This window comes from Narcine bancroftii, chromosome 5, assembly GCF_036971445.1.
Source record: "Narcine bancroftii isolate sNarBan1 chromosome 5, sNarBan1.hap1, whole genome shotgun sequence".
Classification (NCBI taxonomy): domain Eukaryota; kingdom Metazoa; phylum Chordata; class Chondrichthyes; order Torpediniformes; family Narcinidae; genus Narcine; species Narcine bancroftii.
The window spans coordinates 217,310,612-217,335,929 of NC_091473.1; the positions used below are offsets into that span (position 1 = coordinate 217,310,612).

General features: G+C 46.0%; 3 protein-coding genes across 6 annotated transcripts in view; 2 read left to right on the top strand and 1 right to left on the bottom strand.

Annotated features, from left to right (window-relative positions):
• The window catches only part of LOC138764854 (uncharacterized), a 100,518-nt gene extending 96,278 nt beyond the window's left edge, over positions 1-4,240 (top strand). For all 4 annotated transcript variants that reach the window (XM_069941208.1, XM_069941211.1, XM_069941210.1 and 1 more), the window contains exon 39: positions 435-4,240. In XM_069941208.1, coding sequence (XP_069797309.1) covers positions 435-522 — 88 coding nt within the window. In that variant the 3' untranslated portion in view covers positions 523-4,240. The remainder of the gene's footprint in view (positions 1-434) is intronic.
• LOC138765525 (uncharacterized) lies at positions 2,073-19,276 on the top strand. Its single transcript, XM_069942555.1, has 5 exons — positions 2,073-2,145; positions 3,315-3,407; positions 4,792-4,885; positions 5,518-5,632; positions 15,467-19,276. The coding sequence occupies exons 1-5, from the start codon at positions 2,073-2,075 to the stop codon at positions 15,815-15,817; spliced, it is 726 nt and encodes a 241-aa protein (XP_069798656.1). The 3' UTR covers positions 15,818-19,276.
• A 3,206-nt stretch (positions 19,277-22,482) lies between these two features.
• apof (apolipoprotein F) overlaps positions 22,483-25,318 on the bottom strand; it is a 36,141-nt gene continuing 33,305 nt past the window's right edge. Inside the window, exon 2 of the mRNA XM_069936430.1 lies at positions 22,483-24,393. Coding sequence (XP_069792531.1) covers positions 22,803-24,377 — 1,575 coding nt within the window. The 5' untranslated portion in view covers positions 24,378-24,393 and the 3' untranslated portion in view covers positions 22,483-22,802. The remainder of the gene's footprint in view (positions 24,394-25,318) is intronic.

Genomic DNA, 25,318 nt, shown 5'->3' on the forward strand with positions numbered 1-25,318 from the left:
TCCAGGGCTTCCAGCGTGATGCCTTTCATCGATGAAGTTCTTGCCATGCCCATGCTGTCTGAGATCAACACACTGCCCAGTGCTGTCCTCACTGTTCACAATAGCCTCCAGTCAGCACAGTGGTGCGGCAGGTAGTGCTGCCTCCTCCCAGTGCCAGAGACCCGGGGTTCGACCCTGGCCTCCAATGGAGTTTGCTGATTCTCCCTGTGGCCGCATGGGTTACTCCTGGGGGCTCTGGTTTCCCGCCACCTCCCAAAAGCAAGCAGGGCGGAATTAATTACCCCCAGCATGCATATAGGCAGTTGATGGAAACGTGGGGAGAATAAAATGGGATTAGGTTACTGTGAGGGGGTGGTTGATGATCAGCACAGTCAGGGTGTGTCAAAGGGCCTGATACCATGCTATATCTCTCTGTGAACTCTGTGCCTTTGCAGATTGCTGAGACAACAAGGAGAGAAGCTTCAAGGGAAGACAGTGGAGTTGGTGAAGAAACCCACAAAGAAACAGAAATGCTGCACATAATTCAGTCCAAACTCCTCGGCAGTGCAATGGGCTGCTCTGCCGAGATACTCTCCTGCCACCCTGTCCCGTCACTGTGTCTTTTCACTGTCTCAGTGCTCCATCCCACTACCCAGACCAGTCCTGTGACTGTGACTGTTTTGCCTCTCCTCCCTCGACATTGCCTCATCTCATTGTTCTGTCTCACCATCTGGCTCCACGTCTGTTCCTCTGTGCCATTCCACTGCACTGTTCTCCTATCTCATCCTGCCCAACTCTCCCCACCACCAAGCTGCTATTTCTGTTCTAGGACACGCTCCCATTTTAAGTCCTGTTGCTGTGTGACATTCCACGAGAGCCAAGGTACTGGCTGTTGGTTTGGAGTTTCCTGCCATTGTGGGGGCTGTGGAACATGCAGACCCAGTGCAGGATGTTCCACAGCATATCCAGGTGCAGAAAGGCACCATAACTATTTAGGCTGACATGGGCTACCTCAGGACCATATATTGGAGGCACAAACTCTGCTCTGAGTGAAGCAAGAATATTTTCAGATTCTGTGATTGCAGTAAATGCACAGGGATGCTGGAGAAATAGTAGGTCTCGCAGCATTCAGCGGAACATATCTTTGCCCCCTCGGGATGCTGTGAGTCCACCTGAGTTCCTCCAGCATTCCTGCGTATTCATTACAAGCTCTGATCCTGTGGGCTCTGGACTGTTGGAAAGACGTGTCTCAGCTGCAGGACAGGAGAAAACCTCTCCAGGCCTCCCTCCACGGATGAGACATCTTCTTGCCCCAGCACCTCCCCTCTGTGGCTTCCATATCCAGGTTACACAGTGAAGGCAGCACCTCCCACTTCCCCACCCACTCACAAGTCATCCTGAGTACAGTGGGATCCAGGGCTTCCAGCGTGATGCCTTCATCGATGAAGTTCTTACCATGCCCATGCTGTCTGAGATCAACACACTACCCAGTGCTGTCTTCACTGTTCACAATAGCCTCCAGTCAGCACAGTGGTGCGGCAGGTAGTGCTGCCTCCTCCCAGTGCCAGAGACCCGGAGTTCAACCCTGGCCTCCAATGGAGTTTGCTGATTCTCCCTGTGGCTGCATGGGTCTGCCTGGAATGCAGTGACCCAATAAGACTTAACTCGTTCACCAGCATTTTCTCAAGGGCCAATGACACCTGTTCTCCTGCGCATATTTTCTATAGTTTTGGTGAATTAAGGATGGGTTTTAATTGCTGAGTTCGTAACAATGCCTACTTTTGGTTAAAGCTACCTTGTCTCCAAGTATTCAATGGTTCACTGAAGGTCATTTGAGGACTCACCGCAGATGGTTTAATCATGGTCAAGACCTAAGGAGCTGAGGGCAACTGATATGACCTTGAAGAAGGTCAAGGCTAAGACTGTCATCTGCACCAGAAGGAAGCCAGTTTAGCCCTGGGTCAGGATTGGGAACCAAAGGGCGAACAATCGCATGGTTGGGGAAAAGGCTCAGATTTGATCGATGAGCAGTGGGATTGAGCCAAGAAGTGGCTGCCAGGATCATGGAAGCAGAGGCAGCGTGAGCAGGTGGGATGGGGGAGGATCAGTTGTCAGGGGACGGAGTCTCCAGGAGCAATGATCAAGGGATAGGATTGCTTGTCAATGGTAGTGACAGATAGTCACAGAGAGGTCTCATTGGTTGGGGATGCATGAGAGGTCGTGCACTCTAGAGGAATGAAGTTGGATCATCTTGGGTCAACACGCAGGTGGGTGCAGGAGAATGGGTCAGATGAAGGTGGGGAGTGTGGGTGACCTTGGAAGAAAATTTCCCAGCAGTTTAGCTTCCACCACCTAGCTGGGACCTGCGAATCACACACATGCAGGGTTTAGCTTGGCCAGATTGGGGACATCATTTGGCATGGATGGTCCCGGAATAGGCATCCATCTGGATGTGGTAAGTCATGGGTTACCATTCAGAATCCCTGAACGTATGTGTATGTGTGTGTGAGAGAGAGAGAGAGAGAGAGAGAGAGAGAGAGAGAAGGTGTGCATGTGTAGGTGTGTGCATGTACGAGTGTCTGTGTGTGTGAAGGTGTGTGTACAATTGTCTGTGTGTGTAGGGGTGTATATGTGCAGGTATTTGTGTCTGTGTGTTTAGATGTGTGGGTGTCTATAAATATGTGTGTGTGCATGCACGTGCGTATTTGTGCTTTCAGGTGTGTGCATGCAGGTGTGTGTATGTGTGTGTGTGTGTATAGTGTGTGATCCATATAGGTGTGCGTAGGAGTGAGTGTTTGTGTAGGTAGGTGTATGGAGGTCTGTGTATAGATGTGCATGTATACTCTGTGTGTGTGTGTGTGTGTGTGTGTGTGTGTGTGTTGTGTGTGTGTGTGTCTGTGTGTGTGTGTGTGTGTGTGTGCGTGCGCGTGTGTAGATATATGAGCAGGTGTAGGTGTGTGCAGGCGTGTTTATGTGTAGATGTGTGTGTAGGTGTGCCAGATTTCTTGTCAGCATACATACGTCACATGCAACCCTGAGATTCTTTATCCTGTGGGAAGGCAGAATTATCACTAATTGTTAGTGCAAAAAACTGTACTGAAGAAAATACATATACATGTAAACAAATAAAGAAGTGTAAAAAAAACCTGACTGTACAAAACAGAGAAAAAAATCAATTAAATACACAAGTAAGAGTCCTTAAATGAGCCCCTGATTGAGTGTGTTGTTGAAGAGTCTGATGGTGGAGGGGGAGTGGCTGTTCCCGAACCTGGTACAGCAGCAAGAACAGTGAAGGCGCTGGATAACTGATGACTGCTACTGCTCTCTGACTGCAGCATTCTTGATAGATGATATTAATGGTGGGGAGGGTTTTGCCTGTGATGTCCTGGGCTGTGTCCACTACTTTTGGCAGGGCTTTACACACAGGGGTATCGGTGTCCCCAGACCAGACTGTGATGCAGCCAGTCAGCACACTTTCCACCACACATCTGTAGAAATTTGCTAGTGTTTCTGATACCAAACCTCCTGAAGAAGTAGAGGTGCTTTCACAATGCTTTTAGTGTGTTGGGTCCAGGAAAGATCCTCCGAGATAGTGACTTAAATTTGCTCACCCTCTCCACCAATGATCACTGGATCGTCCACCTCTGGTTTTCCCTTTTTAAAGTGAATAACCAGCTCCTTGGTTTTGATGACATTGAGTGAGAGATTGTTGTTGGTGCACCATTCAGCCAAGTTTGCAATCTCCCTCTTGCATGCTAACTTGCCACCCCATGTGTGTAAGTAGGCATGTGCACATGTGTGTGCATGTGTGCTCACAGTGGTTACACACTTTGTGCAGCAATTTCCCACTTACCCTTGTTTTGTCAGTGAACATCGAACAACCACAATGTCATGCTGACCATGAAACCAATTAAAACTAATCCCATCCACCCACACACAGTCTGTATCCCTTCACCTCCTGTCTATTGAAGTGAAATTGGATCACACACAGAGAGAAAAAAAATTGATGGTACCAATCCAATTCTAGGTCTAACTTTTGTGCATGGTAACATTTACTATTTATTTTTATTGCATATAATTCTTCATTACTTACATGTTCTGCATTCCTTTAGCATGCAGATGTGACTCCTGGTTTGCTACATGCCCAGCCATTCATTCACCCAGGGTCCCCCCCACCCTGCTCCAACGTGTACAGTTTTATCGGTTCTGTATGTTTGGTACATTTACTGAAATAAAAGTGCCTTTGAATGATTTGTTCTAATATTGCATCTCTAATCAGTCTGTCAATTTAGTTGTGGCTTCTGAACACTGTCCAGCAAAGCATCATCTGGAAATCTGCTTGAGGACTTTTCTCAGTGTGGAATGTTCAGTGGAAGTTGGAAGAACCCTCAAAAAATTCCAAGCTGTGAGGTCTTCCAGTCACAGGCTATGAGTAAACATGGACTCTGATAAATGCATAGCCTCTGTCCTCTTCCCCTATCATTTCTCAGGTTTTTACCCTCCCACTTGAATCCACCTTTTACCGCTTACCAGTTAGCCTGTGCGCCTTCCTCTAGCCCTTTCTCCTTCTTCTCCTCCTTCTCCCTCCTGCCAACTTTTTGATTCAACCCGTCCACCTGTTTTCCTGCACTCCTGAGGAAGGACTCAGTTCAAAAACACCGACTGCTTTTTACTCCCAATGGACGCTGTGTGCCCTGCTGAGATTCTCCATCACATTGGTCCATCACACTCGACCCCAGTATCTGCAGATTTTCTTGCCGAACAGAAAGCATAGCTTTATGTTCTGAGTCCTTCTCTTTGATATTTATTTAGATGTGTATGCCAGCAACAAGCTGACAAGCACAGTTGAACGCATGACTCCAAAGACTCGGGTTCAATTCTGGCTTTGGCTGCCCATCTTCCCTGGGTTTCTTCCAGGTCCTCTGGTTTGTTCCCACATCCCACATTCATGCAGCTTGATGGGTTAATTGGCCGCTGAAGATTTTCCCTGGTATGGGGGTGAGAGGGAGAATCTGGGGGGAGTTGATGATAATACGGAGAGAATAAGTCACAGAAATGTGGTGAGGAATGGGATAAACTGTGAAATGGCATAGATAGATTGGCTGAAAGGCCTGTTTTCTCTATTGTATGAGTCCCTGAGGCCATTCATCCCACGTATCTGTGTCACTTCGCAGAGTTTGTCCCATTCCCCCCCTAGTTTTCCCTATAACTTCCCACATTCCCACTGAGTCCTTGCACTCACTCAGGGCAATTTACAGTTACCAGTTAACCTATCCTCTTAAGCTCATCCTATTTTGTGGGAAGAGTTTACATGATGTGGAGGGAGTTGGGTATGTGATGGGAGTGGGAAGGAAAAGTGGAGACTGCTGGATGGGAAAGATACAGGAGAGCAGGGCAGGCCTGGAGGGATTACAATGATGCTTGTCGTACAGAGAGGCTTCTTTTCATTTATCTCAGGCAGTTTGGGATGCGCTGAACTGTGACAGGCCACCCTGTCCTGGGGAAGTGGCTGGTGCTGTGATTCCTCCTGTCCAACAGGGGGAGAGGTGGGCAAAAAGGAGAGGGTGCAGAACTGGCAAACCGGGCTCAGGTCAAGGATCAGGATTCAGGCACGGTCCTGGGTTCAATCATCTGCAGTTGCTCCTCGCTGGGGGTGAGTGAGTTGCCCTGAAACAGAAAGAGGTGGGGAAGGAGTAATGGGGGGGGGGGGGGGGGGAGAGAGAAGGGGCTGGGCCAGGGGTCAATGGGGGAGCAGAGAATCTCTCCCAACCTACAGGTGGTAGAGGCTGGGGCCTGAGATGGCCTGCCCATGAGAGAGCATGGAAAGGAAGCTGTTCAGCCCTTCTTCTCTCCAACTACTCCCTTCCTCCATCGCTCCTTCACCTGTCCAGTGTTCCCTTTAACATGAAAATCCTCCAGTGCTGTGTTGTCAGAAAAAAGGATTCACCTAGTGGTGAGGGTTTTCTTTTTATTCATCCAAGGGATGTGGGCTTCAGAAGCTGAGCCAGCACTTAATTGTCCATCCCCAGTTGCCCTTGAGGAGCTCGCGGAGAGCTGTCTTCTTGAACTGTTGCAGTCCTCGTCAACGTCTGAGCAAAAGGCAGGCAGGCTCCTGAATAAAATGGCTGGGGTATGAGGAGCACAGTCCAACAGACAGGAGAAGAAAGGTGGGAACTGAGCAGGGAATGGGTGCAGCTGTGTGAATGCCAAGCTGGAGGACAGAAGACAGAGAAAGAGAGAGAGAACAGCACACAGACAGACAGAGCTAGAGGAAAGGAGACACGGGGATAGGAAAACAGATCTCTTTCCCTAACTGTCTATAATTTCCAGCTCATTCCCTCTCCATTCAGAGGGCCACCCACTTCCCTTATAGCCTAAGTTTTTTTCTCTTCTACCCGCCACCTATATCCACCTATTACCCCCCTCTTGCCTGTTGGCCTGCGCTCCTCCCCGTGTTCCTTTCCCCCGTCCTCCCCAAACTTTTTTATTCAGCTGCCCTGCCTTATTTTTTGCTCATACTCTGACAAAGGTCGCAGGCCCGAAACATTGGTTACCCTTCACCTCCCATATGACCTGCACGTTTGCACTACCACCACAGCCTCTGCAGATTTTCCTGTTTAACTAGATGTCCTCTGGGTGCGGCTGTATTTGGATGTGGGCAAGCTGTTCAATTCAATTTAAAAAGATCTCTTTTGATTTAAATTTATTTTAAATGTAGGCACGTAACAGGCCCTTTCGGCCCTTAAGCCCATGCTGCCCATTAACACCCAATTGACCTACATCCCCAGTACATTTTGAATTACAAAGACCTCCATGGTATAATTAACCCTGCAAGATCTTTGTAACTTTTTTGCACAACATTCATGTTTCCTGCTTTCTCTTATCCCACTCCTGGCTTCTGCCATTGCAATCTGTGGTGATACACCACTAGCCTACTGCAGGGGGCGCCCTGTGTACCTGCAGGAAGAGCACTGGAGGACAAGACAACACCTGGCCGGCTGTCAATCAGCCGACCTGAATGGACCAAGCCCCACCTGGTCGGCTGCCAATCATCCGCCAGGATATAAGGCACATTCGGCCTTCGAGGTCAATAACATGGAGTCAGCGCAGCTAACTGCAGCAGGGACTTTAAGTGGAATAAATTGTGGTGCTCTGTCGTACAGAAAAGCAGACACAAAACTTAAAGACTGATCAACAGGCTTTGGTGTGTAGGACTGCGGACTACCTCTGCAGTTTGTTGATCAGTCTTTAAGTTTTGTGTCTGCTTTTCTGTACGACAGAGCACCACAATTTATTCCACTTATAGTCCCTGCTGCAGTTACCTGTAGCTCTGAGTGACTGACCTCGAGGGGCTGGATGTGCCTTATATCCTGGCGGATGATTGGCAGCCGACCGGGTGGGGTTGATCCATTCAGGTCGGCTGATTGACAGACGGCCGTGTTGTCTTGTCCTCCAGTGCTCTTCCTGCAGGTACACAGGTCGCCCCTTGCAGTAGGCTAGTGGTGCATCACCAACCTACCTAAAGGAGGTAGGGTGGGGGGGGGGAGGGAATAACAGGATAGATGTTGATATGTATACTGGTAGGAGAGTCTCAAACAAGGGGACATGGTTACAAGAAAAGAGAATGGTGATTTAGAACTGAGGTGCGTAGGAATTTCTTCATGAAATTATAATAAGAGTTTATCGTCATATACACAAGTATAACAGCAGATGCACTGAAATTCATACTTGCTGCAGCCACACAGGTAGGTAAGATGCACCAACTACAGCAGTGTGTTATATTGCCACAATTTGCCATCCCACGGAAAAAGAGATAAGAAATATAAAAGGAGGGGATATAAACATTCAAGATGCAGTTAAACAAAAAGGTCTGCCGATATGGGGGTTGAGTGCATACACAAATATGCTAGAGAAACTTAGCAGGTCACCGTAGAGCGCGTCGAAAGAACCAAAGACTTGTTGATCCAAACCAAGGCTTTTATTAACTAAAAGCTGGAGCATATCACATGTAGGTTGACCAGTCCAGAATGACCTGGTCTGGCTAGGAGCAACCCTTTAAGACCTGCCAGTAGGCGTGGCTATGCTCTCAGCCAATCACAGTCATCCTACACTACACTGTGTGCATATACACATTGGTGATAGAATCACAGTCACGTAGCAGCCATAGGAAGGAAAGGGAAAACGACGGGAGGACCATGCCTGATACATTGGTCACTCTTTCCTTCCTATTGCTGCTGTGTGACCTCCTGAGTTTTACAGCACACTTGCAAATACAGTTAGTGCAAAAGAAAGGTGACATTTCAGTAGTGTAGGCAGGTCTTATGGGGGTCCCAGAGTAGCTTATGTGGAAGCTGGCGAATTGGGAAGTGGGAATGTTAACATTGATATTGAGAACATGATATTATCTGAGCCAAGCGGTGCAGCCAAAAGTGGATCTTTGGGAGGCAGAGGGGGAGATAGACAGGAGTTACAGGGACACTATCAGACCTAGGAGACAGGAAGAGAGTAGATGGGTGCCAGTCAGGAGAAGGAAAGGGAACAGGCAGGGGGTTCAGGGCACCCTTTGGCCATTCCCCTCAATAACAAGTATACCATTTTGGGTATATTTGGGGGGGAAACAACCTAACAGGAACAAGGCATGGTGATCAGCTCTCTGGCACAGAGTCTGGTCCTGTGGCTAAGAAAGGAAGCTGTAATGAGGGGATTCCATAGTTAGGAGAACCGATAAGAGGTGCAACATATCCCAGGTGATATGTTGCCTCCCCTGTGCCAGGGTCAGAGATGTCGCAGATCGAGTTCACGGCATTCTCAGGAGGGAGAGTGAGCAGCCTGGTGTTGTGGTCCATATAGGGACCAATGACACTGGTAGGAAGGGTTGTGATCTCAGGATTGCTACCCATGCCACGTGCTAGTGAGATTAGAAATAGGAGGATAATGCAGCTTAACACGTGGCTAAAGTCATGACACAGCGAGGGAGGCCTTCAGGTTTCTTGGTCATTGAGCTCTCTTCCAGGAAGGTGGGACCTGTTCTGATGGGATGATTTACATCTGAACTGGAGGGGGACTAATAGCCCTTGTGGGAAGGTTTTCTAGTGTTGCTCCAGTGGGTTTAAACTAGATTTGCAGGGGGATGGGAACCAGAGTGCCAGAGCAGATAGAGGAATGGAGAAGGGAAAAAAAAGTGTGAAATTATGTGGATAGCCAGGGACTGATTAGGGATAGTCCAACATGACTTTGTGCGAGGTAGATGGTATTTAACCAGTCTTACAGTTTTTCAAGGAGGTCACCAGGAAAGGCTGTGGATGATGTGAACATATACCTTGATAAGACCTTTGACAAGGTCCCACATGGGAGGTTAGTCAGGAAAGTTCAGATGCTTGGTATTCATGGTGAAGTCGTGAACTGGATTTGACAATGGCTGGATGGGAGAAGCCAGATTGGTGGATGTTTTCTTCTCAGAATGGAGGCATGTGACTAGTGGTGTGCCATTGGGACCAGTTCTGAAACCATTGTTGTTTGTCATCTGTATCAATGATCTGGATGATAATGAGGTAAATTGGATCAGCAAGATTGCAGATGATACTAAGAATTGAGGTGTTGTGGACAGCGAGGAGAGGGATCTGGACCAGCTGGAAAAATGGACTGAAAATAGCAAATGGAATTCAATGCAGACAAGTGTGAGGTGTTGCATTTTGGAAGGACAAACCAAGAAAGGACATACAGGATAAATGGTAGGGCACAGAGGTGTGTGATAGAACACAGGGATCTGGGAATACAAATACATATTTCCCTGAAAGTAGTGTCACAGGTAGATAGGGTTATAAAGAGAGCTTCTGTCATTTTGGCCTTCATAATGTATAGGAGTTGGGATATTATGGTAATGTATAAGACATTGGTGAGGCCAAATTTGGAATATTGTCTGCAGTTTTGGTCACCCAATTACAGGAAAGATATCAATGAGATAGAAAGAGTGAAGAGAAGAATTACCAAGTTGTTGCCCGGACATCAGGAACTGAGTTACAGGAAAAGGTTAAACAGGTTAGGACTTTATTCCCTGGAGCATAGAAGAATGAGGGGAGATTTGATAGAGGTATTTAAAATTATGAGGGGGACAGACAGAGTAAATGTAGATAAAGTTTTTCCACTGAAGGTAGGTGGGATACAAACCAGAGAACATTGCACAGTAAAGGCCCTTCAGCCCTTGATGTGCTGACCCATATATTCCTTCCTAAAAACCAAAAGTACTGAACCAGCCCTGACCCATAACCCTTTATTTTCATTTCATCCATGTGTCTATCTAAGGGTCTCTTAAAAGCCCCCAGGTTTCCATCTTACACCGCCATCCCCAGCAAGGCATTCTAGGCACCCACAACTCCTCTAATATTTGCTGTTCCTGTCCTGGGAACAGTTGTTGGCTGTCCACCTGGCTGCCTCTCATAATCTTGTAGACCTCTATCAAGTCTCCTCTCATCCTTCTACACTCCAAAGTGAAAGTCCCAGCTCTGCTAACCTTGCCTCATAAGATTTGTTTCCCAATTCAGACCACATCCTGGTAAATCTCCTCTGCACCTTCTCCATAGCTTCCACATCCTTCCTATAATGAGGTGACCAGAACTGAACACAATACTCTAAGTGTGGTCTCACCAGAGATTTGTAGAGTTGTAACATGACATCTCTACTCCTGAACTCAATCCCCCTATTAATGAATCCCAGCATCCCCTAGGCCTTCTTAACTATCCTATCAACCTATGTGGCGACCTTGAGGGATGTATGGATTTGCACCCCAAGTTCCCTCTGTTCATTCATACTCTTAAGTAATCGACCATTAACCCTGTACTCAGCCCTTTGGTTAGTCCTTCCAAAATGCATCACTTCAGACTTAACCAGATTGAACTCCATCTGCCACTTTTCTGCCCAACCCTCCATCCTGTCTATATCCTTCTGTAACCTATTGTAGCCTTCAGCACCATCCACAACTCCTCCAACCTTTGTGTCAACCGCAAACTTACTGACACAAGGGTTAAGAGTGAAAGGGGAAAGGTTTAGGGGGAACATGAGGGGGTTCTTCACACAAAGAGTGGTGGGAGTGTGGAATGAGCTGCTAGCTGAAGTGGTGAATTAGAGCTCAATTTTTACATTTAAGAAGAATTTGGACAGGTACATGGATGAGATATGTATGGAGGGCTAGCGACTGCGTGCAGGTCAGTGGGTCTAGACAAAACAAAATGGTTCAGCAAAGACTAGAAGGGGCCTGTGGTATGTACACAACTGCTGGAAAGTGGCAGCATAAGTTGCCATAGCATCTTATATAAAAGGAAATAGGATCCTTGCTTTATAAACAGAAGCATGAGTACAACAGCAAGGAAGATTTACTTAAAAGATATAAAATAAAAGCAGAAATGATGAAAGGATTCAGCATTGTCAATGTCAATCTGTGGGGATAGAGATATTAGTAGCTGATGGTCTTTCAGTCGATCTAGGTTCACCATTTTGGAGACGTGGTTGAAAGGGTGAAGGTGGATGCAAGGAAAGAGGAAAGGATAAAAAGGGAGAAGAGTACTACCCTCGAGAGGGTAGATCTGCAGAATTAGCAAAGAGGGTATGTTGGCGTTCTGGGACCACAATGCCGGAAACGCCGATGATCTGAGATGATGGAATTCAGAATCAGGAAGACAAGGTAGTATTCCTCAGTCTTAACTTGAGCTCTGTAGGGTGATGAAAGTTGAGCGGTCAGTGTGGGAATGTGACCGGCAACTCCGAGTTCAGGAACTTATGAATTAAACAGTGGGGTTCCGCCTCGATGCGTTCTCCAGCGCCTCGATGAATCAGTCAAATAGTGCAGGAAATCGATGAAAGTCTAAATAGATGTGCAGGGACCAGGGAAAAGTACAATTAAAAACGAGAAGGGTTTTTGGCCTGAAAAACCGAATGTCTATTGCCCGTGCGGCCTGACCCACTGAGTTCCTCTGGCATTTTGTGTGTTGCTCCAGTTGTCCAGCATCTGCATTGTTACTTGTTTACCTCAGTTAAAAAAAAACAGAGCAAGGGCATCACCATTTCCCAATGTGAGATAGATGGAAAGAAGTAAAAACACTTTGCTGGGGAAGCTCAGATGGTCGAACGGTGAACGTTGTATAGCAAAGATAAAGATACATAACCAGCGTATCTGTGGTGTGCTGAGGTAGCTGCAAGCAAGCACAAACTCAACAGGCTTTATTCCAGTAAAAGTCTGAACACTAGTTCATGCCTTGGTGGCTCTCCATGTGACTGGCTCAGGAGGGGCCGTCTCAGGTTAGGGTGATGATGAAACATCAAAGAAATTATGGGAAGTAAGCTGCCAAATGCTGGAAATTGATTGGCAGTGAGAGTGTAATACATGCCCTCAACAAAAGGTTAATTTTCAGCTCTCCAGAGCAGAGTGACAGCTGGCCAGGTGGAGTCAGCCCCTCAGGTGGTCTTCCTGCAGGTACAGAGATCGCCCCCTGCAGTCGGCTGGTGGTTATATCACCACAGTATCGGAAATGCTGGCTATGGTACCTAAAGGACACTGTTTGACCTGCTGAATTTCTCCAGCATTGTGTTTCTACTTCACCCACAGTGTCTGCAGATTTTTGTGTTTTACATCTATCTTAAATCTGGAGGTTTGGTTCTCAAGGATATTGTGTCCAAGGAAGGGAGAAGAGAGTTTGATTGGTATGGGACTGTTCCTTTAATATGGTGGCAGCTTCGCAAGGCAGTGGGAGGTATAGAGGGAGTCAATAGTTGGTTTGCATGATGGTCTGAGCAGAGTTCACAATCCTGCAGTTTCTTGCTGTCTTGGGCAGAGCCATCACCATCCCATGCAGTGATGTTTCCGGACAGGGTACTTTCTAAGAAGTGTCTGAAAAAGTTGGTAAGAGATCTGGGGGAATGGGCTGAATGTCCTCAAGCTTCAGAAAAGATTATTGAAATTGGTTTGGGGGGGGGTGGGGGGCGATGGGATTGATGGGATTGCGACGGTGTAGACTCGACAGGAGGAAATCTGAAGTGAATCCTCAATGGTGTTGGGATGGATATTGGCAGCGTCAGAGGAGTGGCAGAACAGAGGGCAGAGTGGAACCCTTGCAGGAAACTGAGGGACAAAGTGCAGCCAATGTACTGCAGGGAGTAGACAGGGCATGGTTAAGATTGGCAGTGCTGTAATACCTCAGTCAGTTATCATCATTGAACCATCCAGTCCAAGAACAGGGCCTTTGGCCTTTGGCCCACAATGTTTGCACTGAACATGATGCCAAATTAAACTGAAACTCTGCTGCGTGCATGCGATCCATCTCCCTCCGTTTCCTGCATTTTTTATGTGTCTTTCTAGAAGCCATTTTAACTTAAACTTGAACACCCCAGGTCTCAGTACACACCTGGATCAACGCGTCGGACTCCTCCCAAAGGGGCCGGCTCAAGTCTTTATACAGGCCGGTGATTGACAGTAGGCAGGTGGGGCCAGCCTCCCAGGTTGCCTACCTGCAGGTACAGAGGTTGCCCCCTGCAGTAAGCCGGTAGGAGTGCGGCCAGTGGTTGTATCAGATGTTAAAATCATGAGACAAATTTTCTGACTGCCTTCCCTATCTCTGCCTCTCATAATTTTACAGACTTCTATCAGGTGTCCCCACAGCTCCAGAGAAAAGGGCACAAGTTTGTCCAACCTATCCCCATGAAGCATTAAATATCTGTGATAAGCTTTCTAAATCCATCAGCGAAGGGGTTTGCGCTTCCATCTCTCGAGTGGGATTGAAAGGAAAGCTGCGGACTGGGAGCGATGAGGAGTGACCATGCCCTGAGAGAGGACCTGTGCATTTGCCATTGAGGGGAGGTTTGATAGCAGAAGTTGGGTTTTGATTTAGAGAGGAAACCACAAACAGGCTAGGTAAAGGAGATGCAGTGGATGTTTGTTTATTTGGATTTTCAAAAGGCCTTTGACAAGGCTGCTGAACAAGATGAACACCCATGGAATTACAGGAAAGATACAAGCCTTGGTCGATCAGCAGGAAACAGTGGGACTAAAGGTATCTTCTTCTGGTTGGTAGGCAGTGCTGTTCTGCAGTGGTCAGTGTTGGACCACTTCTTTTTACATTGTAGATTAATGATTTGGATTATGGAATGAATGGCTTTGTGGCCAAGTTTACAGATGATATAAAGATAGGTGAAGGTGCCAGTAGTGATAAGAAATGGAAAGGCTAGAGGGACTTAGATAGATCAGGCAGGGAAGTAGCAGAAAGTTGAAAACTTTGGTAGAAAGAATAAAAAGACAGGCTAGTATTTGGATGGGGAGAAAATTCAAAATTCTTAAGTGCTAAGGGACTTCAGGCAGGATACCCTAAAGGTTCGCCTCCAGGTTGAGCTGGTGGTAAAGAAGGCGCGTGCAATGTTGGGAATCATGTCTCGAGGAATAGGATGCAAGAGCAGGATTGTAATGTTAAGGCTTTATAAGGTGCTGGTGAGGCCTTGCTTGGAGTACGGGCTACAATTTTGGGCTCCTTATTTAAGAAAGGATGTGCTGTATTGGAGAGGGATCAGAGAAGGTTCACAAGAATGATTCCCGGAATTAGGGGGTGAGCGTATGAGGAACGTTTGAATGCGCTTGGACTGTACTCTTGGAGTTCAGAAGGATGAAGAGGTCTTTATAGAAGCATTTTAAATGTTGAAAGACCAGGGCAGAGGAGAGGTGGCAAAGTTGTTTCCCATGGTCGGGGAGTCAAGGACAAGAGGGCACAACTTCAGGATTGATGTGTGTCTATTTAAAACAGAGATGTGCAGGAATTTCTTCAGCCAGTGAGTGGAGAATCTCCATAATTTTCTTTCACGGATGGCTGCGGAGGCCAGATCGTTGGGTGTATTTAAGGCAGAGGTTGATAGGTATCTGAATTGTCAGGATTATCAAAGGTTATGGGGAGAAGTCAGGAGAGTGGAACTAAGTGGAAGAATTAATCAGCTCGTGATGGAATGGCTTGATGGGCTGAATGCTCCTATTATCTTAGGGACTAAAACAGCCAGTGAAAAGGGCCATATGAGACACTTCAGCTGCGAGAATCTGGAGGAACTCAGCGAGTTGAAAAAAACAGTCGACGTTTCAGTTCTTGATGATGGGTACCAACTGGCCGATCTTTGTCTCCCACTGATGCAGCTTGACCCACTGAGTTCCTGCAGCATGTTGGGAAAGGAAAGGCCAGATGCCCTGAACTGGAGATGTTATGCAATCAACCACACTCTGGAATGGTGATGAAGGCAAATTCAGAGACAAAATAGAGGGAAGGAATTAAATAAGTATTGAAAACAGCAAATGTTGCAGAGCTGTAGGAAAGGACTATTTTGATAGCTTTATTTTCAAAAAGCAAGCACAATAAGCCAAACGATTCTCATTAATCTACGAATTACAGCTTCAAGTGTCTCATGGTTAATTTTTCTCCTCCATCTAGTCCACTCTGCTGTCATCACTCCCCCTTTCCCCAAATAGGAGATTACTCACAGAGACAGGCCCATCGCACACGAGATGTTTACATGGATGCTGCTGTTCCTGTCGACCGTTGGCCTGAACATTCGCCTCTGCGGAGCGAGTGGTGCAATGACGTACACGTACACTGGGGGTATCTGTGCCACGAGGTGTGCCAAGCAGGGACTGGAGTTCTACTGGTGCTACAAGCATGGAGGGGACCTCACAGCCTGGGATTACTGCTCCCCTATCTCGCAGGTGGACTACACCGGCAGCTACTGCTCCAGCGACTGCGTGGAGGGCTTGCTGTACGATCACTGGTGCAGCCTTGAGAAGGGCGGCTGGTCCTTTTGCAGCAAGGTGGTCGGGTGTTGAAGTAGTCTGGCGCCAAGACAAGCAGCCCTATCCATCGTCGAGGCACTGCTACATGGAGCTCTTCTCCACTTTGCAATGGGCTGTCTTGGAGGCGCTCTACTGATTGTTTTATTGTTGTATTAGATGATGCCATTCGCAGAAGGAGAGAAGCTCAAAGAGTTCTTCAGAAAGGAAACAGGCCCTTCAGCCTCACCTGTCCATGCTGACCAAACTAGCCCCATTTGCCTGCTTTCGGCCCATAACCTTTCCCATCCACATATCTCACCAACTGTCTTTTGAGCAGTATAATTGTCCCCAGATCTACCCCTTCCTCCTGCAGCTCATTCTATATGAACACCACCATCTATGTGAAAAAAGGTCCCTTTAAATCTTTCTCCTCCCATCTTGGATTTCTGCTCTCTACTTTTCAACTCTCCTAACCTGAGGAAAAAAGACTACAACTTATTCACGCCCCTCAGTCTCCTGTGATGAGAAAAGTCCCATCCTATTCAGCCTCTCTTTATAATTCAAGCCTCCCGGCCCTAGCAACATTCCCATTATTTTTTTTTTCTCAGCCCTTTCCAGCTTGAGGCTGGGTGACCAAAACTGCACACGGTCCTCCACGTGTAGTACCACCGGTGTCTTGTTCGGGTGTAACGTGATGTCCCTGCCCCTGTACTCAATGCCCTCATTGACAAAGGCAAGCATTGCCCAGTGCCTTTCTCACTGCCCAGTCTAGCTGTGTCTCCGCCCTGTACCTGTAACCCTCTCTGTTCGGATGCTGTGCTGCCTGCTTAAAGTCAGCTCCGAATCCTTTGTGGGGACCCCATCTTTGGCTGACAATTGCTCTGGTTTTATGGGATCTCAGTGCTAGCTGTGGCAATTAATGGTGTCCAGGGATGAGTTGGCCCCGCTTACATTTTGTCCACCCCTTGACATGAGACACAATCCTCGAAAGTAGTTCTGAGGAGACAAGAGGAAGTCTCCCTGGACCAAGTAACATTACCAAGAAGAGATTATCTAACCATCTTTTTTTGGGGAACATTTCCTGCAGATGGCCACACTTCATATTTCCTCAAGCTGTTTAGGGTGTTCTGATGGCATGAAAGGCATTACATAAATGTCAATCTTACACAATTCTTTCTGTGAGGTTTCTGATTTGATTGGATGAATAAGTCAACCCATAGTTTAAATAGGATTTTCTGTGCCCGGTTATATGGTTATATGATTAATACAAACCAATAACGTTGAAGGAGATTTCATACATCAAGGCAGCAGCCAGTCCTCACTGCTGGTCTGTGCCAATCATATCCTTCCTCCTTTCCTCAGCTCTCTCTCTGTCTCTCTGTACAGCCTCTACCTTTTCATTTCATGTCATTACTTAGCAATACCCACAATCTAACCACTCGCCTGAGGGAAGGTGTTGTTCAGAGCACTGAGGGCAAGTGAAGCTGGCTTTTCCTTTCTGGTCACTGAGGTTGTTTTTTTTTCAACCAATCCCTTGTCCTCCTCCTCCTCCTCCTCCCTCACCCCCTTGCTGGTGAAAATCTCCGCCGTATAAAGGAAAGGAGTTGGGTCTGGGAGCGACCTTGCCTCATCAACCTTCTGAACATTCGAACACTTGGGATCATTCCTTTGGTGGAGGGGGCAGTACAGGGGAAGGTTTCATGAAAAGCCACTTAGGCCACAGTCCCTTTGAAAGTGAGAATGAATTACTCCCAGTTCCTTCTCTTTCTCCACAGCCTTGCAGACATTTCCTTCCTAAGTATTCATCCATCTCCATTAGACTGTTACTTTTGAATCTGCGCACACTCCCCTCTTTGCTAAAGTGATTCAAACCCCTGAGCTTTCTCTGTAACTGCCACTCCTATAAGGCATAAAATTTGCTCTTCCCAATCTTGTCCCATAATGACCACCATACTCTTGGTTGCCAAGGCTGTGGGGCTCCCGACCTGATATTCTCTGCACCCCTGTCTCTTGCTCTGTGTACAAGATGCTCTACACCTACCCCATTCTGTTGAACCCACTGGATCCATGGCTGAATTGTGCTTGATTGGTTTGATGTGAGATGCCAGAGGGCAATTCTCCACTTGGTTACGTGAATGCTGATGTTGACATGCAGGCAGGTGGGAGAGTTGACAGCGGAGAAGGTGAAAGGGAGATTTGACAAGCACACTTCAAATCAAGAAGGTTACTAATGAAGTAAGTTTGAAAAACCTATTCCACTGATAAAAGCAACAAAAGCAGACGGTACAGGGCTAAAGTAATTTGATAAAAGAAACACTGTAAGAGGTTATTACTCATTGATCAATGTACTGATACCACAGGCAAGTCTAAGCACGTGCTGAAATGTGTCACTTATCAAATATGGTGCAGTGTGAGCCCAGACACAACCAGGAAACCATGTTACTGTAGAGGATTTACAGGCAGAGGAAGCTCCCATCTCTGCCCCTTCCAACAAGGAGCACAGGGCAAGGAGTCGGAGCAGACTCTCGTCTCACAATTCCCCACTGGCTGCCGCTGGGTGTTCTGTTCCATCATTGTTTCAAGGAGAAACACTGGAGTACCAGTGGGGGTTGAGAAATGGGAGATGATGGAGAAAGGGGTGGGTATTTGTGGGTGGAGGTGTGAGTGTACAAGAATAGGGTGGTGCTAAAAGGTTGGGTGGATGTTGAGGGGTTAGCATGGGTATTGAAGGGTTGGGGTGTCAGTAGAAGGACTGGGTGTTGAGGGATTGGGTATTTTTGAAGGATTGGGTGAGATTTGATGGGTTGGTGGTGGGTGGTGAAGAATCAGGAGGGAGCATTGAAGGGTTGAGTGTTGAAGGGTTAGGATTTGGTGCTGATGGGTTGTTGAAGGGTTAGGTATCGAAGGGTATTGGGTGTTGAGGAGTTGGGTCTGGATTAAGTGAGGATGTGTTGAAGGAGGATGGGTTTATGTACAATGCACTACACCAGAGCAGCCTGACATCTTCAGTCATCTACAGAGCAGCCTGACATCTTCAGTCTGTCCCAGTGTTTGTGTTCTTCATAATCCTCCTCATCTTCCTCATTCCTTGCCACAGAACATATACCTCTATCCTTAACTTCCTTTTGTTTGTCCCAGGCCCAACGCATACCCTTATATCCATTTATAATATTCACCTCCACCTCTCCTCTGCAATTGAGACCCATATTTTCTTCATTCTTCACTTAAAGAAATCTACAGGATTCATTCAGAATGATTCCACGATTTTCATATGTAATTGTGTCCATTGGATTAAACCCACAGATGCCCACAGTTAATTGCCCACAGTAAATTACACAGTGTCCCTCGAGGGCAAAATAATCATCAGGAGAATTTTTTGTTATGTGTGAAAATACATTGCTCGGGCAAGGAAATTGAGGCTGATTGTCTTGATCTGGAAGCCAGCATTGATATGATGGGCAAATGGCCTTCTTCTGTATTGTAATGATTAAATGAGCCTTTCTTGATCTGAAATACGTCTATGATAATATCCTTCAGCTTTTTGTTATGGACAAGAGATCAGAATGTTAATTCAAGTGTTTTCCCTGAACTCCTCTCATATACATTATTGAATAAGCTGAAGTCATTGAGTCACTCCTTCTAAAGGTAAATGTTTAATTCTTTTATTTGTAAGAACAAAAATGTGATGCATTCATTAGAAAGTAAGCACAGGGATAGGTTCAGAGAAGGAACTTTAACTGCAATTTGAATCATAATACCCAGGTTAGCCTTGATTACAAACAAGGAAGTCGTGTTCAAAAATGTACCTGTAAAATTGACTTCCTCTTGCTGTGACTGGTACTAACTACACCGGGAAATGCTTTACTTCTTCTGTGGAAGAACTGTCAGTGAGAAGATCCCCATGTTTGTAGATTTTTCAGTCCCAGATTTTGGAGTAATATCTTGAAGCTGGCATCACTGTATATAAAGTGGTCATTCCCAAATTATCCATCTGACAGGCGCATCCCATATTGAACCATAGAACACTAGAGCATAGCAATGGGCCAAGCTATGATTTCACCTAGTCCCATCAAACTGCACCTTGACCATAGCCCTCCATACCCTTCCATCCATGTTACTTCAAATTTCTCTTCTATGTTGAAATCTGCATTCACCTCTGCAACTTGTAGCTCCTTCCAAACTGTCAACACCCTCTGAATCCCCCAATGTTCCCCTTAAGCATTTTACCTTTCATTCTCAAATCATGTCCTCTAGTTCTTCTCTCACCCAATTTCAGTGGGAAATAAGACCTGCTTCCCTTTCCTCTGTGTCCCTCAAGTGTCAAACATCATTCAAAAGCCATGGTCTACGATATTTGGATGCTGTATATGAATCTCAGCTTCTTCTCTGAGATGTACTAACTACATGGGAAAATGTTTCACTGTTTCTGTGGAAGATTGGCCAGTTAGTGCAGGGGAGGTTTATGTGAGATCTCAGTGCATTACAGAATGGTTGGAATACCTAGCTATGAGTAAGAAAACATTGGAACTGCTATATCAGGGAAAGCAGGGTTTGGAACATCAGTTGAGAATGAACCACAGATAGCCCTGGTATGTTGAGTCCATTGGGAACTTGGAGACCTGCATTTGGGCATTTTGCTGTCGGGACACCCAGAGTTAGTACCCAGACATGTGGAGCCTGGCAAACTTGACCTTGATCAACTGGAGCTGGGACACATGTCTGGGAATTAGAAAACATGGTTAGGTACCATTCAAAGCTGAGATGCACGTCTTTGGGATGCCTGGAACTGTGATAACTGGATTGGGACATCTTGGGATGGGACAATTAGAGCTGGGATGGATGCAACTGGGACATTTAGAGATGGGGCACTTGTTGGTGGCCACTAAAACTAAAACACCTGCAAGAGGGATACTGAAATGGGTTGGCTGCAGCTGGGATACTGTGATCTTTTCAATATTTTTATTGAAATCATAATTCTATATTGAAAAATAGAGAGTACAGAAAGATACATATTAAAAGTTTTAAAAAAAAACATTACACTTAGATCATACCAATTCACTCAAAGTACCCTGCATTCTCAATCAAACAATTGATATATATAGTAATATTTTATTATAAAATGAATATCTAAACCCACTACCAAAGAGAGGGAAAAAAATCCTTATCAGAGTCAACACCTCTGCATTAAATACCAAATCAAAGATTTTGAAAGTAATTCAAAAAGATTCCCCACAGTATTTGAAAATTTAAATTCAGATCGGATATTGAGCATCTAATCTTCTCTAAATTTAAACATGACATAATGTCATGTAGGCATTGAGAGTGAGTAAGCAGGGCAGTGTTCTTCCAACACTGCCCTCCCAACCATAAGAGAAATAAAGACTAATACATGCCGTTAAAGTTATGCCACTCTCTCCAACAATACCAAACAAGGCAGTTAAATGATTAGGCTTAAAATTAACTTTATAACGTACAGAAAAATTTTGAAATGCTTCATTCCAGTATTTTCTGGCATGTCCAAAACATATGAATTCGTGAACCAAACCATTTCCATTGTCACATTTATCACAACAAGGAGATACATCCCCAAAAAAGCAAGATAGTTTGACTTTGGACGTGTGAGCCCTGTGGACTACTTTAAATTGTAGGAGAGAGCGGCGGGCACATAAAGATGAGGTATTAACCAATTTAAAAATTCCAATCCAAGTTTCTTCAGAGATTAAAAGCTGTAGGTCCTATTCCCAGGCTTTTCAGTTTTATCTGAGGGAGCCTCACTTATTCCTAGCAACATATCATGTGTTAGATATTGAACCATTATAAAAAGGTTGCAAATTAAAAATTCCATCTATTAAATTCTTATCAATGCTCTTAGGATGTGTATATAATTGAGAGCGTAAAAAATCTGTAATTTGTAAATAACAACAAAAAAATGAGTATTTGGTAAGCTATATTTAACTGTCAGTTGTTCAAAAGAAGAAAGACTTCCCCCGATAAATAAATCTTTAAAACATTTAATGCCTAATCTTTACCATTCTTTAAAAGCTATGTCAATCATGGAAAGTTTAAAGAAATAATTAGAAAAAATACGACTAGAAAGTGAAAATCTCAGTAAACCAAAATGTTTTCTAAATTGTATCCAGATCTTCAAGGTATATATAATCAATAAGTTGTCAGTCACTTTATTTAAAGGTATGGGAAGTGAGAATCCAAGAAGAGAAATAATGGAACATTTTGTAACAGAATTAGATTCCAAAGAGACCCATATTGGACAATCTTTATGGTTAATATAACATGATCAAAAATAGAACCAAAAGTTTGGTAAGGCTAAACGCCATTTTTAAAAATGTTTTTGTAGATGGACTTTATTTAGCCAAGGGTGTTTATTCTTGCATGTATAAGAAGATAAGATAGGAATAAAAACAGGAAAACCCTGGAAAGGTATATAAATTTAGGTAATATATTCAATTTAATAGAGTTGATTCGACCAACCAATGAAAAAGGGGCAACCAATTTTTGCGCCTCTTTCACATATTTTATTAAAGTGAGAGCATTTTCTTTGAATAAGCGTTTATACTTTTTAGTAATTGGATACACCCAAATAAGCAAATTATTTCTTACAAAACAAAGGTTAATATCTCTCGGTGCCAAATTAGTCAAATGAAAAAGTTCACTTTTATGTAAATTTAACATAATTTGAAAATTGACTAAAGTGAGAAATAGGGATATCTGTGATCAGGACATTTAGAGCTGAAATACTTGGACCTGTGACAAATACTTGGAGCTAGAATACTCAGGGCTGGGGAGTTTTGAGCTACACGGTAGTGTAGCTGGTAGAGCTATTGTTTCACTGCTCTGGAGATCCAGGTTCAATCTTGACCTCTTGCATTGTTAGTGGAGCTTGCTTATTTTCCATATGAGGACATGGGATTGCTCCGGGAGAAAGATGGGATGGTGTTTCAGCCAATGTCACTGGGAAGCCTCCCTGAGCCAAACAGGAGGAAAGCGGCACCACTGGGTTGGCGGCAGGCTGGGTAGTGCCTTACCCTGGGTGCCCACCGTGCTTATGCGAGTGCGACGGATGATCTTTCTTGCCATGATGCTTCCCGCTTGGCTTGCGAGATGGGCCTCCCTCACGACACTTCCGCCCCTTGCGTTCCAGACAGCCACCTCCACTGGGCGGAGAGGACGCACTCTCCACTGCACTCTGGATGGCCTCCTGCAGGCTTTCCCTCACCGTCTCCTCACTGGCATAGACCCCCAAGGTTTGAAGCCGCTGGATGGTTGCGAGCGCACCCTGAGCTAGTGACCCAGTCAGAGAGTTGGCCAGGTCGAGGCCGAGGTCCTGGATGATGCTCTCGACTCTCTCCTCTGCCTCAGAGTAGCAATTGATGGAGTAATAATAAATGGAAGTGGCGAGGTTGTAGAAGTAGCTGATCTGGGGAATGTACTCCACAGTCTGATAGATCTGCCGCTCCACCTGGATGCTGCATTGAGATTTTACTCTGAGAGATGAGATGGTATTGTCCCATTTGTCATCCAGGTGTTCAGTGGGGCTGTTCATGTTGGCACAGATCCCGGTGAATCCTGGCCCAGAGCATACAGTCACAACACACCCATAACAGGCATCTACTTTCAGAGAGGAGATGGAACCGTTCCACTCCTCTCCTACAAAATCCACAGTCTCTGGGAAGACCGCATAGTCCCCCTGGAAGCTGGGCTGCTCAAACACGGTGACCCGCCTCTCGCTGCTCCTCTTGCTCAGCCGGGGGTGGAGACTCCCACTGCTGCAGTCCTGAATCCAGGAGCCTCCTTCCTCAGAAGCCTGCACCAACACATAGCTGTCATTCCTTCCCACCACTGTGAAGTTGTCTGGCTGAGTTTCATGGACACCAGCGCAGGAAAAGCCCAGCTCCTTGCACTCGCCCTCCGCCTCCCTGCGTGTTCCGTGGGTGCTCAAGACACTCCCTCTGAGTGAGGAGCCATTGGCATACTGGATCCCAAAGCAAGGCCGAATGGCAGGGCCACTGCCCCACTGCTCATCCTCCTTGGGTTTCCTGGCTATCTCGAGGAGGCAACTGGTGATCCTTTCAATGTTCAACTTCACCCCTAGGGACCAGGTGCCTTCTGCTACGTTGTTGGCCACTGACTGGCTGTCATAAACCTCTGCTAAACTGGTACCAACCACCTCCAACATGGACACGGTGAGGTCAACACCCATGTCGTCAATGAGGTCGGCAAGGAAGACACCTGCCCTCTCCTTGCAGCCCAGAGCCCCATAAAGCACCACCATCACCAGGTCAACCAGGTCCCTGGCAAAAGGGGGGAGAAGAAGGTGGAATTCTGCCAAGACACTGCAGCTGAGGTTGGATCGAAGGAGCCAGGGCTGGAGAAAACTCACCTTCTCCATTAAGCTGTCCAGAAGCAGCCCATGTTTGCTCTCTGATCCTAGCTGATCCTCCAAGCTTGCCTGGGGTGGGAGCTGGACATCTGCGCCACTGGGACCTTCAGTTGCCTTGGGTGAGGCCGTGGAGACCTGGTTTCCAGACACCACCCAGCAGACAGGCTTCATCAGCATCAGCAAGGAAGCGCCAATGAACGTCTGCACCAGGCTCATTGTTCAACCATCAAACCTGAAAGGCAAAAATGCATGTCTCAGCTGAAGCAGTTTTTGGGGACCCAACCCAGCCTCACTGAGCAGAAGCTGGTTCTCATTAAAAACCAGTAGTCTGAAAACATGGGAAAACACGGGAAAGTCAATGCAAGTCTGAGCACATCTGGCTTCCTCAACTCAACTCAGATTTAAAGTTGAACACAGTGGAGGGACTAATTAATAGAGTGGCAACAAGATAGCATCAAAGAATGGTTATAACATAGAAGGACGCCATCCAGCCCATTGAGTTTGTACTAGCTTTGTCCAAGAGCAATCCAGACTCAATGACTCTCCCATCCTGTTGCCAGAGCTTAGCCAATTCACCCCTTTTGGACTTCTATCTAGATTCCTTTCACACCATAAGTCAATCTGCCTTCTGTTACTGATCACACCATAAGACAAAGAAGCAGAAGTAGGCTATTCAGCCCATGGATGCTGCCCCACCATTCAATAATAAGCTGATCCATTTTCTCACTCAGCTCCACTCCCTGGCCCTCTCCTCTTAACCTTGATGCGCTGGCTAATCAAGATCCTAAATCTGCCTTAAATATACCCAATGACTGACCTCCACAACTATCAGTGGCAACAAATTCCTCAGATCCACCATCTTCTGGCTAAAGACATTTCTCCACATCTCTGTCCGATGTGAACGCCTTTCAATTTTGTTGTTATGTCGTCTTGTCCTCAACTCTCCTATGATGGGAAGCAACCTTTCTGTGTCTGCTCTGTCCATGCCTTTCAATATTTGAAATGTTTCAATGAGATTCCCCCCCCCCCCCACCTCCCATTCTGCTAAATTTCAACAAGAGGACAAGAGCCATCAAATGTTCCTCATATGATAACCCATTTATTCACAGAATCATTCTTGTGAACCTCTCACCACATCCTTTCTTTAGGGGGGATTG

Bases quoted from the DNA above. Each gene is read 5' to 3' on its own strand.
- LOC138765525 (XM_069942555.1), top strand. From the start codon at position 2,073: ATGGGGGAGGATCAGTTGTCAGGGGACGGAGTCTCCAGGAGCAATGAT. The intron at 4,886-5,517 runs GTTTCTTCCAGG...CCTGTCCAACAG, and splicing joins TGGCTGCCCATCTTCCCTGG to GGGGAGAGGTGGGCAAAAAG. The intron at 5,633-15,466 runs GTGAGTGAGTTG...TTCCCCAAATAG, and splicing joins GCAGTTGCTCCTCGCTGGGG to GAGATTACTCACAGAGACAG.